The 15,109-nt window shown below is 32.6% G+C and overlaps 1 protein-coding gene across 2 annotated transcripts; it reads left to right on the top strand.

The window, feature by feature from the left end:
• The first annotated feature begins 4,705 nt into the window (after window positions 1-4,705).
• On the top strand, window positions 4,706-12,763 carry LOC110813432 (OVARIAN TUMOR DOMAIN-containing deubiquitinating enzyme 12-like). 2 transcript variants are annotated; one of them, XM_088214510.1, is made up of 12 exons: window positions 4,706-5,089; window positions 5,819-6,316; window positions 6,425-6,597; window positions 7,154-7,227; window positions 7,401-7,455; window positions 8,565-8,639; window positions 8,751-8,824; window positions 8,913-8,961; window positions 10,588-10,672; window positions 11,799-11,855; window positions 12,038-12,092; window positions 12,482-12,763. In XM_088214510.1, exons 2-12 carry the CDS (start codon window positions 5,977-5,979, stop codon window positions 12,531-12,533), a joined length of 1,089 nt encoding a protein of 362 aa, XP_088070636.1. In that variant the 5' UTR covers window positions 4,706-5,089; window positions 5,819-5,976; the 3' UTR covers window positions 12,534-12,763. The 2 variants fall into 2 exon arrangements, with proteins under 2 accessions (XP_088070636.1, XP_021896261.2); XM_022040569.2 differs by lacking the exons at window positions 10,588-10,672; window positions 11,799-11,855; window positions 12,038-12,092; window positions 12,482-12,763 and adding an exon at window positions 10,454-10,574 and having other exon boundaries at window positions 4,707-5,089.
• The last annotated feature ends 2,346 nt before the right edge of the window (window positions 12,764-15,109 follow it).

Raw genomic sequence — 15,109 nt, forward strand, 5'->3', positions numbered from 1 at the left:
AATTATCAAATATATATTTAAAAGTCTGCATTTACGACCACAATCTTATTATTGAAGAGTTTAAAGTCAAAATCAATTATTATTATATGAAAAATAGCTTACAAAACAAAGCCTCAATGCAAGGTGCCAAAATTGAATGTCGATGTGGTAAAAATCGTGAACTTATGTCGTTTGACAGAAAGTTAAGATTGTGTTGCTCAAAGTGCTCATTAAAAAAGAAAAGATCTCTAATGTAAAAAATTTTTTATTTGTTTTTAGTTTTGTTTAAAATATAAATAAATTTTTTATGAGTTTATAAAAAAAAATAGTTAATGTTTAAAAATTAAATTATAAATTAAAAAAAGACAAAATTAAACGTAATAAATATCAAATTATATCAAAAATATTTAAAAACAATTGTATTAAATGTAAATTCAGAAAATAATTTAGTAATTTAATTTACTTCCAACAAAAATGTGGAAAAAAAAATACTAAAAATCCTTATTTCTTATATATTTACTTCTCATCATAAAATATGAAAAGAAAAAGTGTCACCATCACGGACAGTTATATTGCCATGATCCACCAACCACTTAAACCTCGTACGAACAATATTAAACAATAATTACAGACCATAACCCGTGCTTTAAGCTCTTTTAATTAACACAATAATTAAAATGGTCCCGGCTTGCTTCCATCACCTTATAAAAATGAAATATCCTCCGAGAAAAAATATTTTAATTAAATATTAATATAGTATTCAGTAAATTAATTTTAATTAATTCCACTATAAATATTTTAAGAATATAATTTGCTGTATTAAATAAATGACCACGTGGATATAAAGAAAAATTTTGAAGACCCACAAAAACTGATTTCCAATGTTGAACTTTTTCGATCTAAAATATGAATGGTTTATTTTTATAATCAATTAAAATATATGAACTTTTTTAATTAAAAAAAAGGTTTATGATGATTTCTTTTTTGTAAACTAATATATGATTTGAGTTTGATAAAATTTTAGTATTTTATGGGTAATATATTTATTCATTATATATTATTTAGAACGAATTAATAATTTTTTTAATTGTAAAGAAATATCATTGTAATCTTTTGAATTTTTTAACTTGTGGATGTGTTTAATAATATTAATAAATAAATTATTTTAGTTTAGAACATGGTGAACTTATGTTAAATTCATTAATTGAAGTTATTAGTAAAAGTATAGTAATTGTTTTTTTTTTTTTTTACTTATTAACATATGATAAATGGTTAAATTAATAATATGATCTTTATATAATAGATTTTGTTCAAATTAATTTTTATATTTTTAAAAATATTTTAATTTATAATATCTCTATTACCAGTTATTATCATAACTAAGTTAAATACTACATGTCAAATTTAACGATACATAACATTTTCTGCATTAGCGTATATCTCAAGCTACCATTAGTAAGTTAGATATTTTACTTCAAATTAGACGACACATAATATTTTTTATTTGATTTACTTGTAAGTTGAATGTTACATCAGATGTAACGCCTAACCTTTCTTTTTTATTATTATTATTTTTATTAATTATTATTCTTATTTATATAAATATAATTATTATTTATATTATTTTAATTTAATTTATTTAAATTTAATTTGATTTAATGAAAATAATAATAATAATAAAGTGTAAAAATTGATTAGGGATTTAATTGAAAACAATTTTGTGAAAAAAAAGATAAAAATTTAGGTTATGAGAATATTTTTAAAAGGAAAATCGGAAACCGAATGTCAAAACGCAATTTAGAAAAGTTACGCCACGTCAGTTGTCAGGTCAGCAGCCCTGAACAATTAGGACGCGCTAGGTAGCAAAGGTGCTGACGCAGGAGGCCACGCGGGGGGAGCCACATAGGCGATCTGCGTGCACGCGATTGAACGGTTGAAATCCGTTCCCGTTGGCACGGACGACCCAGATCAAAAAACGCGCACGGAGGCCCTAAATTGCATCATGCACGGACGGTCCAAATTGAATCGTGCATGAACAACCCAGATTGAATCGCGATGAACGGTCCAGATTCACTATCTATTTAATCGCGATCATACGATCCAGATTAAAAGTGATGAACGACCCAGATCAAAAGCGAATGAGTATAAATAACCTCATCCACACCCAAACCCTAATCCTAGCCGCTATTGCCCCTCGCTGGAGAAGACAACCCAATCGCCGGGGAGCCAACCGCTGCCAACCGCTGCCGTACCAGAGCAATTTTTGACCACCAAACGATGTAAAAATTTTCTTTCTTATAGGAAATTCAATTTTAAACTCACCTATGGCTAAATCGGAGTGAAAAAACTGGCTGATTGGCCGAAAAACACTGTCGAAGCTTGGCGGCGCTGCCACGGAGTGTTTCAAAAAATGCATCCGATGAGGCCCTTTCCGATTTTCATTCGATGTGATTTTTTCACCGTTGTGACCACCATTTCCTTCTTCTACAGGTTGACTGAAGCAAAACACCCAACTGCAATGTGAGTTGGAGGAGCCACCGCACCGGAGAGCCCCACCACCAATGAGTTTTGGTTTTCTGTATTTTTTCGGCCTACCAAGGGCCCTAAGTGTGTTTTCTCGCAAGAGCTAGTGCAAGTTCGGCTGAATTCGATCGAAAACGGCCAAAAACAGCCAACTCGAGGCGGATCATCGCCGCGGGCGCGGTGGCGTCACCGGAGCACGACGGAGCCACCGTGCTGGAATTCTGAAATTGGCCGAGTAGGCCCTGGTTCTGTTTTTTTGTTTATTTGAGGCATTTGTAGGTACCATAAGCGCGTTTCAGTTCCCGAAAAAAATTTCAGGGAACCCAATGACCGCCCATAGGCGCAGTAACCATCTAGTTTTCGGCGTTGAATCAGGTAAGGACCTCTCACCCTATTTCCTATCATGGAATTGAAGTTTGAATAAATGATAATACTGTGTTTTGTACAAATTAAATAAATATGCATAATTAATTACAGATTGTTAATTGAGCCCGAACCAGACATTATTATCTGTCGATTCCTGTTTGATTTATTTTATAGTCTAAAAGCATGATGGTATCTGGTTTATATATTGTATATTTTAAATACATGTATTACTGCTTTACTTGACCACTGTTTGATTTTGGGATCTAAGATATGATTGCATTGTCGGATACATGTTTACTTGTTTATTTATTTCTGTTTGATTTAGTGACGGATACTAAGGACAAACATGAATGAGATTTGATATGATAAATAGATAATGTGACAGCCTCCCTAGATATCTTGGAAGATGGTGGACGGACCGCATTCATAGGGAACCCCACCGTGAACGTTGTCTCATACCGGACGGGGTATAGAGACTTGGTCATTTGATGCTCATACCAGACAGAGTATAGGGACGGCCCGCTTTACCCTCATACCAAACGGGGTATTGAGGTTTAATGTCTTGGTGTTCATACCGGACGGGGTATGAGAACGACTCTGGAATTAAGATTGTTAAAATAAAGGGTTCACGTGTAGCAGAGACACCCTTATGGATTTCCATAAATATTAGTAGATTGGTGAAATGAGAAACGATGATGATTAGTAATTGTTAATGAATATGAATTTATGATATGTTCTATGTTACTGATTATGCATGAAGTTATGATATGTATGATATTATTATCTCTATAGGTTGTTTTCATAAATTCCACAATGGTAAGTGAACTGTAAATTGTTTTATTTATGATAAACTAATTTATTTAAAATTTATACTCAATTGATTGTTTTTGGTTTTCTACTAATTTTTACTTTTATGACGACGATATATTGTAACGTCCTTATTGGGTTAGTGTAACTTACTCCTTATTTAACAATTTCAGATCAGGAGGACCCGGTTTCCGAACCCAATTCGCAATAAGGTTACGAGTACATACTAGATACTTTATAGTTTCATTTATTTTTTTTTATATTTTTCGTATTTTTTTTCAGAAAATTTATTCCGTGATATTTGTTAATAGTTTTGAATTATCGTGTAAGGGATGTTAACGTTAACCTTTATTTCGCTTCCGCATTGAAATTAGTATATATATATTTTTTTTTAAATTTTCGGAATCGTTATATCAGATGTTACATATAATATGATATAATGTTAAAAAAATAAAAATAAATTTATTCAAATTGGTGCACCAATTAAAAAAAAAAACATTAGTTGGTTCGCTTTGTTTTCAGTTTCTTCTTAACAACCTTTTGTCATTTTACTTTTTCTCTTTTAAATTATAGTTCCAATAAAATTTTGGAGATAAAAATTTCATACTTTAAATGTGTATAACTTGCATTTTATATGTTTAAAATGAATGAAATCAATAGAGATATGTAGATTTTTTTTTTTAACATGTGAATCAGTTCAAATTGATTTATATTTATTTTTTAAAAATTATAAGATATTTGATGTAACAGTTGATTTACATATGGATCAAGTAAAATATATCATGTATTGTTAAATTTGACATCGGAAGATGTTAGATTAATTTTTTTTTAAAATAAAAAAATTAATTTATTAAAAAATTAAAATAAGAATTAGTTTAAATAAAAATTTTATAGTATTAAAAATCAAATTATGATTTTCGCATGTGATAAAGAATGCGCACTAAAAGACAGGACAGGTGAGAAAAGGGAGTCAAATTACTAAAATTTTTTTTGGCTTTTTAAGGAAAAATCTTAAAGAAATCGTAGCTGGAAACTACCGACCGAACCCGACATATTCGGCTCACCGGAGACAGAGCCCAGTACACGAAGATGCTCTAGCCGTCAATTAACGGCTCTCTTCTCTCGTACACTCCCTCAGTGTTTGCGTCTGAAATCTGACGCACTAAACCCGAAACAGCACCCGTGACGTCCGTCATTGATCGTTTTAGCCCATTTTCCCTCATTTGCTTCTTTTAACTCCCTCCCTCTCCTCCATTTTGTGGCGTCTTGAGCGCGCTTTCTCTCTCCCGTTCTCTTTCTATTTCTATTTACTTCTCTCTCTCTCTCTCTACCTCCCTCTCTGTAATCATTGATGATCTTCCATTTTTACATCATCTCCAATCAATCACTCTATAGATATTATTTTTCTCATCTGGTAAGTCGTTTGTTCCTCGATCACGATAGACAATATTATGTATTATGTGTATGTGCGTCGTTTTAGTGGTTGATTTGTTAGTTAATGACTTTTTGGATCATGCGGTACGTAATGCTGTTGTTGAAGTTGTGGATTTGGATTTGGTTTTTCGGAAGACATTTTTTAGATTTGGAATACTTCTCTTTCTCTCTCTCTACTGTTTGTTTGCTGAGAAAATGTGTCGAAGTGAAGAGTAAAAAATGACTGATGGAATGGTTATATTTCTTTATTCAGTCAATGTGTTACTAGACTGAGCTTGCCATTTCATTTTCTTAAAGTAGAGATGTGTTTTTGTCGCTTTTTTAAAACTTTCTTCTCTATTTTCCTTTCATTTTTACGCAAGCTAGTTTGATAAGGTGTAGGTGTGGATATTTGTCGCTTCTGTTTATTCATTGAGTTATTTGTTATTGCTTACCTTTATTACGTTTTTGTTCATAGTTTCCATATCTTTCTCTCCAGAGATTTTGTGATTACAATTACATTAACCAGTGTCGCGATCATAAAGGTTCGCTAGGACAGACGGAAAAAGATAGTGTCGGGATTACTAATCTTCTTAAATGGATTGCTTTATTAGAAGAATTCCTATTTTTTATGTTAATGTTTTAGTACAGTATTATTTGTAGGTTTTGACTTCACTCATCCTTATATTTAATCAAATTTCTTTTGACGTATGCTGTGTTATTGTTTCAGGGGAGAGCTGGCTGTGATGCAAGATATAGAAAATCCATGTTATTGTCTTGAAATAAGAGAAAACAATATTTTGGTAACTAATCAGAAACTTTGATATGAAATTGAATCTTTATCTTTGCAGCAATAATATATTGCTAGAAGCTTGATATAAATCTCAAATGATCACATATGAACAAGACCCCGATGTTATTCGGTGGGGTCTTCAATTGTTTGATAGTGATCCATATTCTAATTGTGGAGGATACTGTGGCACACTTGCACAAGATCACGGAGTTAACCAGGATTATTATCAAGGACAGTATTTCAACGAAGATCAGTATGATGCAGAAAGCTGTAATATAGCTAATGATGAGCTTATTGCGCATGCTCTCCAAGAAGAATTATCCCATCTTGCAGTTGCAGAAGTACCTAGATCTCCCAATGAAGTGGAAGACCATTTACAAGTCTCCAGTTTCCAGCAAGATTGGTTTGGCCAATCTATGGTGAACTATGTCTCTGGTATATGCTAGATCCAGGATGCTAATCTAATTATCTTCCCAGCTGGTTAGGCGTCAATTTTTCGTTTGTTCTACACCTTCTATTGCTTATATTAGTTGTAATTTGTAGGGCAGAATTGTGGACAGGAAATGGCGGATGATATGAGTTCCCCTACTTCATGTTCTAGTCCTGAAGAAAAATCATATTGCAAGGAAGATTGGTCATATGTGCTGGATCTGACTGATGAATATGCTCTTGATGGTGAAGTGGGAAAAAGGTTGAATCAGATGGTTCCTGTTCCTGTAAGTGTAACCTTAACAGAAGCATCAATAGGTCTTAGGAATGCAACTGTCTAAGTGCTTGTTATGGCTTTTAAAATGCTGCTAGTATTAGTGTGTAACTAAGAAGACTTGGTTAACTTATGGAACCCTCTCCCCACCTCAAAAGAAGCATTGGGCTTAAATGTTGTTATCCTATGTTGTATGTATCCTGATGATATTTATGATTTTATCTGACTGTTGATTTGTGAGATGAGCATGATTTCTGGGCAATCGTCTCATTCGAAGAATTTAATTTTGAGATCCATATCTATGAATGGTGATATATGGATAATATCATATACAAGACGTAATATCCTCATGCAGCAGTCTTCAATTGCCATTAGGTAATGTAGTCTTGGAAAAGCAAATTTGATATCATATATAGGCAATAAAAAAAAATGTAAGCATAGAAAGTGTTATACTGGGCCCTTGTTTAATTTGTCCTTCAAGTATTCTTGTTTTGTGTGTATGGTGTGAGCATTTGTTCTGCAGCCTAACTGTGAATAGACGTTAATACATGTTTATACTCTCTGTGTAGCATATTCCTAGAATTAATGGAGAAATACCTTCAGTTGATGAAGCAACATTAGATCATCAGAGGCTACTGGAAAGGTGTGGTGTTATGGTTTTCCAAAGTTGGAATATTGGGTGAATGCTTTATTTTTCTATGTTTCCAGTGCACTATCTTCTGAGGTGGCGCTGTTGTTTAATGCTGTAGCAGATATTTTCTCTGCCTGATATATAAATAAAATATATGATGTGAAAACTTTCTTTTTGTCTTGTAGATTGCAGTTGTATGATTTAGTGGAGCTTAAAGTTCAAGGAGATGGGAACTGTCAGGTGAGATTGTGCTTTCTCTCCTAAAGATGGTTTTATGGACCAATGTAACAACTTTGAAAGCAGTATGGATCTACTGATATAACAACATGAAGGCATATGTCGCTCTGCCCTCAGAAATTTTGTGATATTGTGACCAAGAGAATATTTGCATTTTCCTATTAGGTGTTATAAGCAATTTTTAAGTATTTTCTTAAATTACTTTCATGTGAGCTATATATATTTTACATATACAGATTGCATTTAGCTGTAGCATAAAAGTATTCTGTCAAATTTACTGGCTTGATTATCTAATATGTATAGTGTCAATAAACAGCTTGAGTTGGCAAACAAAAATAAACCCTTTTCTAAATATTCTGTATTCACTTAAAGTGTCTTTCTTTTTCTTTGTTCGCATTAGTTACCTAGTAATTTTTATATATATGTGTGCATGTATGCATGTCTATATGTATGTATATATTTGTAAAAAATAGTGAATATCTATTTGTTAAATAAGTACTTAGTTTTAATTATTTCTTACAATAAATACTTTTTTAAAATAATAAGTATCTTTATTCAAACACATGATTGTTTATTTTCTAAATCAACACCCATAAACTTTAGGTAAACGTAGAACGCTTGTGATTTCAAGCAAATTTCTTTCGCTAATTCCCAATGCCCCTCTAAGTTTTAGTAGAATCAATGACAAAATATCAAGATAATTTCCTATATGCCCTCAATTTCTTTCAAAGGGGATGTTTAATTCGTGTGGCTTGAGGTATTCTTAACACATGTTTGTGTGTATTTACATTTCTTTTTATTTAAACAGCTTACATCATTTTGTTATTTTCAATGCTTATATATCATTGTTATTGCCACTAAAAGTTTGTTTCAGGATATACATATATCGATTTACTGCATGTTTTTCAAACAGTTTACTTAATTTTTGTGTTTGTAGCATTTGTTTCTACAGTCTCTATTTGAACCAAGTTTTAGTGGTTGATATAAAAATTTCAAGCTTTCTGCTTCGAACATAGTGTCTCTGAGTCATTTTTGATTTGGTTTGCCTTTTCTCCACACTCCCCCAGTCATGTATTTAGTATTAAATGATGTTGCTTTTATAATTTTACCAGTTTCGTGCGCTATCCGATCAATTTTATAGAACTCCTGAACATCATGAATTTGTGAGACAAGAAGTTGTAAATCAGGTTTGCCTACTGCCCTTTAGCATATCAATTTGTTAAATATTGGCCAAAAAGCATGTGGGTGTAATCACTCTGATGTCATGATTCTTATGTTGCTAATATTTCAATTCTCAGCTTAACTCTTGCCCAGAGGTATATGAGGGATATGTTCCCATGGCATACTGTGATTATTTGGAGAAGATGTCGAAGTATCAACCTGTTCCTTCTTGTTTAATTAACAGTTTATTCTTTATGGTAAATCTGGCCTTACATTTGCCACCATTTGGGTTAAAACAGGAGTGGTGAATGGGGTGATCATGTTACTTTGCAGGCTGCTGCAGATTCGGTATGAGTTAGGGACTTGGATCCCATAAATAGCACGTTTTACAGTCATTGTATTTAGGCTATGTTTAGTTCAATTCCAATCTTATTCCTTTTATCTTTTTTTTTTTTTTTTCCCTGAAATAAATCTCATTCCTTTATTTTAATTTCAATATATTTTTATGCAAATCTGGATCATGATTTTCATCTTTAAATTCTTTAAAGATGGATTTTTCTTATGCAATGTCGTAGTTTTCTATGTTATGGAACAAGCACTTCTAGAACAAGCATAACCTTCTTTTTCTTTTTGAGACAGAGTTGAGAATAGGACTTCGACTCGAGTTCTCAACTCTATAATGAGAGTGTTATGTTATGTCAATTAGATGCTTTTGGTGGATCAAACATAACCTTAGTGTAGTCAAATTGCTATTGCAACTTCACCCAATTATCATTTCTCTATTTTGTATCTTTTTCCTTTAGGCTTACTGCAGAGATCTAACATTTTATGCTTTTAATATTGAAGTTCTGGGAAATAAAAAGATGAGACTGGTGAATCTTTATTAAAAACAAAAACTTTGGAATTTTTCCTCTGGTTAGTAACTCTAACCGTAAGACAATAACCTATTTGTTGCCTTTCACTAGTTTGTGCTAGTCCCAGATCTTGGCTTTTGACAGATTTTATTGATGCATGATTGAAATGGTTCAGGCATGAAGTAAACCACCATATAAGATTTCTAGTTGCATTAAAAGACGAGTTCTCATTTAGCAATTCTTCTTAGGTGGGTGTGAGGGGAATGTGTAACGATCCAGATTTCTGGATCTTGTTATTGGACGATTGACCCAAAAATCAGTAGGTATTAGAGATTGTTTTTGTGTTATTCTTCCTTTATCTATGTTGATTTAAACATATAAACTCGTTATGAGAGAATTCCAACGATCTCCTAGAGTTGAAGTACTCAATAAACTTTTGATAAATCCTTCGTATAAAAATTAAACTTTTAGAAAGACAGGATCAGATTCTTAAATCTGCAGAGGAGCAGTTATCTGGAAGTTTATCCCAGAACTGCCTACTAACCTTCTCTACCACAAATCAATAACCAATAAAAAATACAACTACAATAAATTCCACTGTCACATAAATCTATCTGCTACTCAACATAATTAATTTACTAATACATATATATGCTATTAAGATGCTTATAACGAATTGTTCTAAAAATTAAGATACTTATTATCTCATAATAGAATGTTATGTTCAATTGGAGCTGTTCATATATCCCACTCAGTGTGGCATAATAAGCTGTAAGTTATGCAAAAGTTGAATCCAAAGTCGACCATGGTGAATAGGAATGAAGATTGAAATGCATCTGCTAGTTTGAATTATTAGATTTGGAACTGCCATTTCTTACCGAGGGAGGCATTTTTCTTTCCTAGTACTAGGATATATCCATGTTTAGAGATGATTGTACTTGTCAGTGTATATTAGCTCTTTGATGCATGCTACTAACTTATTGCAGTATGGTGTTAAAATATTTGTCATAACATCTTTCAAGGACACTTGCTACTAATTTATTGCAGTATCCATGTTTAGATATGATTGTACTTGTCAGTGTATGTTAGCTCTTTGATGCATGCTACTAATTTATTGCAGTATGGTGTTAAAATATTTGTCATAACATCTTTCAAGGACACTTGCTACATTGAGATTCTCCCAAATGTTCAAAGGTCAAAACGAGGTACAATCTATATATAAACATTTCTTTTGGTGAAAAACATGATTCAGTTTGGATTATCTAAGAGTTGCCTATTAGTATGGTTTATATTTAGTAAAAGAAGATTATAGTTTAACATTCTTCTAGTGGTTGAATTGAGTGTATCCTGCAACGTTTAGACACAAGCATGACGTTATTTTTCTTTAGTCGTATTTGGATACTAAGGAGTATAAGTAGTCACGATTGTTTGAATGCTGCTATTCTTCATTAGTCATAAATATGCATTCTGGACTTGGGTTTCTTCAGTAATCTTTTATTCAATGAAAATTTATCTAGCAATCTAGTATTCAAGTTTGAGAGAAAAATAAATTTTAAACCTCAATTTATTTCTGTGTTTCCCATAGGTTGTTAAACTGGGTTGATTTTATATTGGCTTTCATCTTGTTTAAAATTGTTGTTTTGCTTAGTGAAAGTTAAAATGTGCATTTTGTTCAACTACGAAATACATCAAGCTTTTTAGGTTAGAAACTGATGACAAACAGTTGTTTAGGCTAGTTCTTGTGTTCTAACCTGTTTGTGTCATGTTTGATAATATATGTGCCAGGTCAACTGGGTCCAAAAATTTTCCTGATGAGAGCTTGGCTCTTTGATGATCTCTCAATCTGCAATGCATTTTGTTGAGTGGAGCCTTCTTTACCAAAAAGTTTAAACTCAATATTCTGCTCAGCCAACTTTTTGATAGAAAAAATAATGTTTAAATTTTCTAACCATTGATAAGCTAAGCTAACATATCAAGTCTTCCTCAATATAATAAGGGGGGTGTTTAAAAACACAGGTGAAATTGTCAATTATTTTCGTCTAATCTGTTTTTTTCTTCACGGGAAATAATTACTGAATTCAAGAGATAATTTGCACTTTCTTGCCAATGGATTTTAAATATCTCTGCTTGCTTTTGATGAAGAAGTATCTCTGCTTACGTAATATTGTTTTAGTATCAATTTAGTGGTGTCTTTTGAACAAAAATATTAGTGGAGTTTACTAAAATCCAGAATATTGATTTCTTAAATACCATATGCATTTATAAGGAATAAAAGGAAATTACCATTCTGATAATTGGGTGAAATGATTAGTTTTCCATGCTTTGTTGCAGTAATTTTTTTGAGCTTCTGGGCCGAAGTGCACTACAACTCAATATATCCACTAGGAGGTAAAAGATAAATATATACTTTTTACTTTCTGTTTTTCTATCCTGTTGGTAATTGTGGATGAGAAACCACCCCTGTAGTAACTGTATCTTGTTGGATCCAACTAGGTCTCTGTGCTTGCAAATCCCTTATGAGCTTTCATCAAGGTTGAGGAAATATAATAAATGTTTGCTTCTTATTCCAGATGTGCCCACATTTGGGGTCAAGAAGAAGAGAAGGTGGCGTAAGTTCCGAAACAGGTACTTGGAGTCATCTAATGAATAAAACTGAGTGCTGATAGAAGATCTTCTGTCGAATTTTGTTTCGGTGCCTTTTCCTTTAGAACAAGGTGCAGTTCTCTTAGAGCTCTTTCTACTAAAGTCAATTCCTGTGGGAATCTGGAGATTAGATGCCCTATAAAAAGGCAGAAAATTCATCCTAATGCTATGCTGGGAACAAGTTTGTAAATGTCCTTCTTGATCCAACCTTATCCATTATTTCTTTCTGATAAGTTCATCTCTAATTAGTACTTGCAAACTCCTGTATGATTACTCTGGATGCTCTTCTTTTTTTTCTTAATTTTTTTTTCTCCCATTTATGTCCTGCCTCTACTCAATTTTTCTGGAGTTGAGCATGAAATATTTTGCAGTCTTGGAAAGAATTCTGATGAAGTAATTGAAGCAGAAAGATCTACCCCTTGAGGAAGAATGAGTAAGAGCAAGGTAAAATCGACTCGTTGGCATTAATAATGCATTGCTTAGATGCTAGTTGTTGAGTTCAATCGGTCCCCTTTCTTTTCTTGAAAACAAAAATTTGAATTTATTCTGGATGTAATTGTGTCTGCACTTCTCTGAATTTGGATGACTCTTTGAGAAGACAGTCATTTTGGTGTGAAATGTGGTATAAAACTGTGATGCAAAATTTAAGATAATTGAGAATTATTGGTAGAAGTTTAAGAAAACGTGAAAATATTGTAAAGTTGTTTTGAGGGTAAATCAACTTTCTTGAACTAGTTTTTATGTTTTAAGCTAGTCTGGAACAAATTAAGAATTTGTTGGAATTATTTTGAAATTTATACCTGACCTAACTAGGGATGATAATCATTCTCTTAGAGGATGACAAAAATTAAGGGCATATGGTTTTCAAGTGGAAAACGAAAATCATATACTCTAAATGTTATTTGAATGGATGAAATTCGGAACGCAATTCTAACTTTGCTTAGAGTTCCTTAAGAGCTTGACTTTTATTAAATTAAGTAAAATCTTAGATTGTGTTAATTTTCAGATAGATCTTCCAAAAATTGGATGATGTTATACGACACCATGACTATAGTATGTTAAACATACACGCGCACACACATATATATATTATATTGTTGTTTGTTTAGTATATCAGTTATAAGACAAGTGATGGATTCAATTTTCAATTAAAATATCACTCCGAACACTTTTAGGTAGTTCCTGGTCTTAAGACTAAGCTTTATTCCTGAGATAGCTTCAGGTCCCTGAGTAGTGCTTGGAGTTTTGGGACTTACAGAGGTTTTGAGAGATTGGTGGGATATCGGGACAATGCGAAGTCCCAAAGAAGTACTAAGATCCTACAACTATGTTAAGGTCTTGGGATATTATTAGGTCTTGATTCTACTAATGGTTTCTGGGGTAACACTCAGTATCTTGGGATTGTTTCCGTCAATCTTGAGTTTTAAGGGTAGGGTTGGGTTCCAAGGGTAGAAATAGAGTTTCATGGTTTATAGCTCTTGAACAACTTTAGAGTTTTAAGACAATGCAAAGATTCTAGGTTGTGTTGGGGTTTGGGGTTGTGTCGTTTGCTGAGATTCCTTAGAATCTTAGGCTGGGCTAATCTTGGGTCTCAAAATTGCTATATAATTCTACCGTTATGCTGGGTTCCAGAATTGCTGTGGAAACTAGCATTTAGGGATTGTTCTAAATGTTCAGATAACACCCAACTCATTTTTAACTTGTGTAATACCAATGTGTAACGATCTCGAAAATTTCAAAGGAAATAAATTATAAATTAAGTGCGGAAGCAAAATAAGTAGTTAGTATTTACATTTCTTACACAATGACTTAAAGTACCAAGTAGGGCTACTAGAATGACAATTTTGAGAAAAATACGAGAAATTAAAGAAATAAGTAGAAAATAAATAAAATTAGCATTCTACTCGCAACCCTCTTGTGGATCGGGTTCTTTATTATGATCATCTTGATATGAAATAGTTAATAAAGAAATAAGCTATACTAGTCCAGTAAAAATATCACACTACTCACCGACACAGAAATGAAGGTTGGTAGAAATAATAAAAATAACTAATAGAACTCTTAATTTAGCAAAATCGTTTATCATAAATAAAATTATTTACCGTTTACTTACCATAACGAGATTTACAAAACAACTTATAAAGACAATAACATAACACATATTATAATTTTATATGCAATTGGTTAGAACAATAATTTTCTCTTTTATCAGTCTATTGGTATCCATGGGGGTTCATAAGGATGTCCTCACAATGCGTGAACAATTTCTATTAATATTTTTAATTAACGGGTTGTCTCCATACCCCGTCCGGTATGAGCACCAAATTACTAAACCTCAATATCCCATCCGGTATGAGGGTAAAACGAGCCGTTCCCATACCCCATCCGGTATGAGGGTGAAACGAACCGTCCCCATACTCCATCCGGTATGAGCATCAAATTATCAAGTCTCAATATTTCGTTCGATATGAGAGAGCATTCACGAGGGTTTCCTATGTACTCGGTTCGTCTACCATCTCCTAGGATATCCAGTAAGGCTGCCGTTTCATCCATTCACTTAATCATACGATTTTCCGTTTACCTTTAATCTCCAGTTTCTTAATTCAACCGTAATCACATAAAACAAATAATACATGCATTCAAAACTATAAAATCGATCAATCAGATACTATCATGCATTCAAACTGTAAAATAAATTAATAGAATCAATAGTAGATAATTTTCGGTTCTGACTCCATTAGTAACCCATAATTAATTACAGATATTTTCTAAATTGCACAAAATATCATATTATTATTAATTTGACTTCATTCTATAACAGAGAATAAGCTAAACTTGTTGGCTGCACCTACTGGCAGTCTCTGGATTCCTTAATTTTTTTTTATGATTAAAACGCACTTCAAGTACCTAAAAATATCTCAAAAAACTCAAAATTAGTGTTAGAACCACTTTTTGGCCAATTTCGAAATTCTGGCACAGCGGCTCCGCCGTGCTCCGGC

The sequence above is a fragment of the Carica papaya genome, chromosome 2 (assembly GCF_054855325.1).
Source record: "Carica papaya isolate Zhongbai chromosome 2, ASM5485532v1, whole genome shotgun sequence".
NCBI lineage: Eukaryota > Viridiplantae > Streptophyta > Magnoliopsida > Brassicales > Caricaceae > Carica > Carica papaya.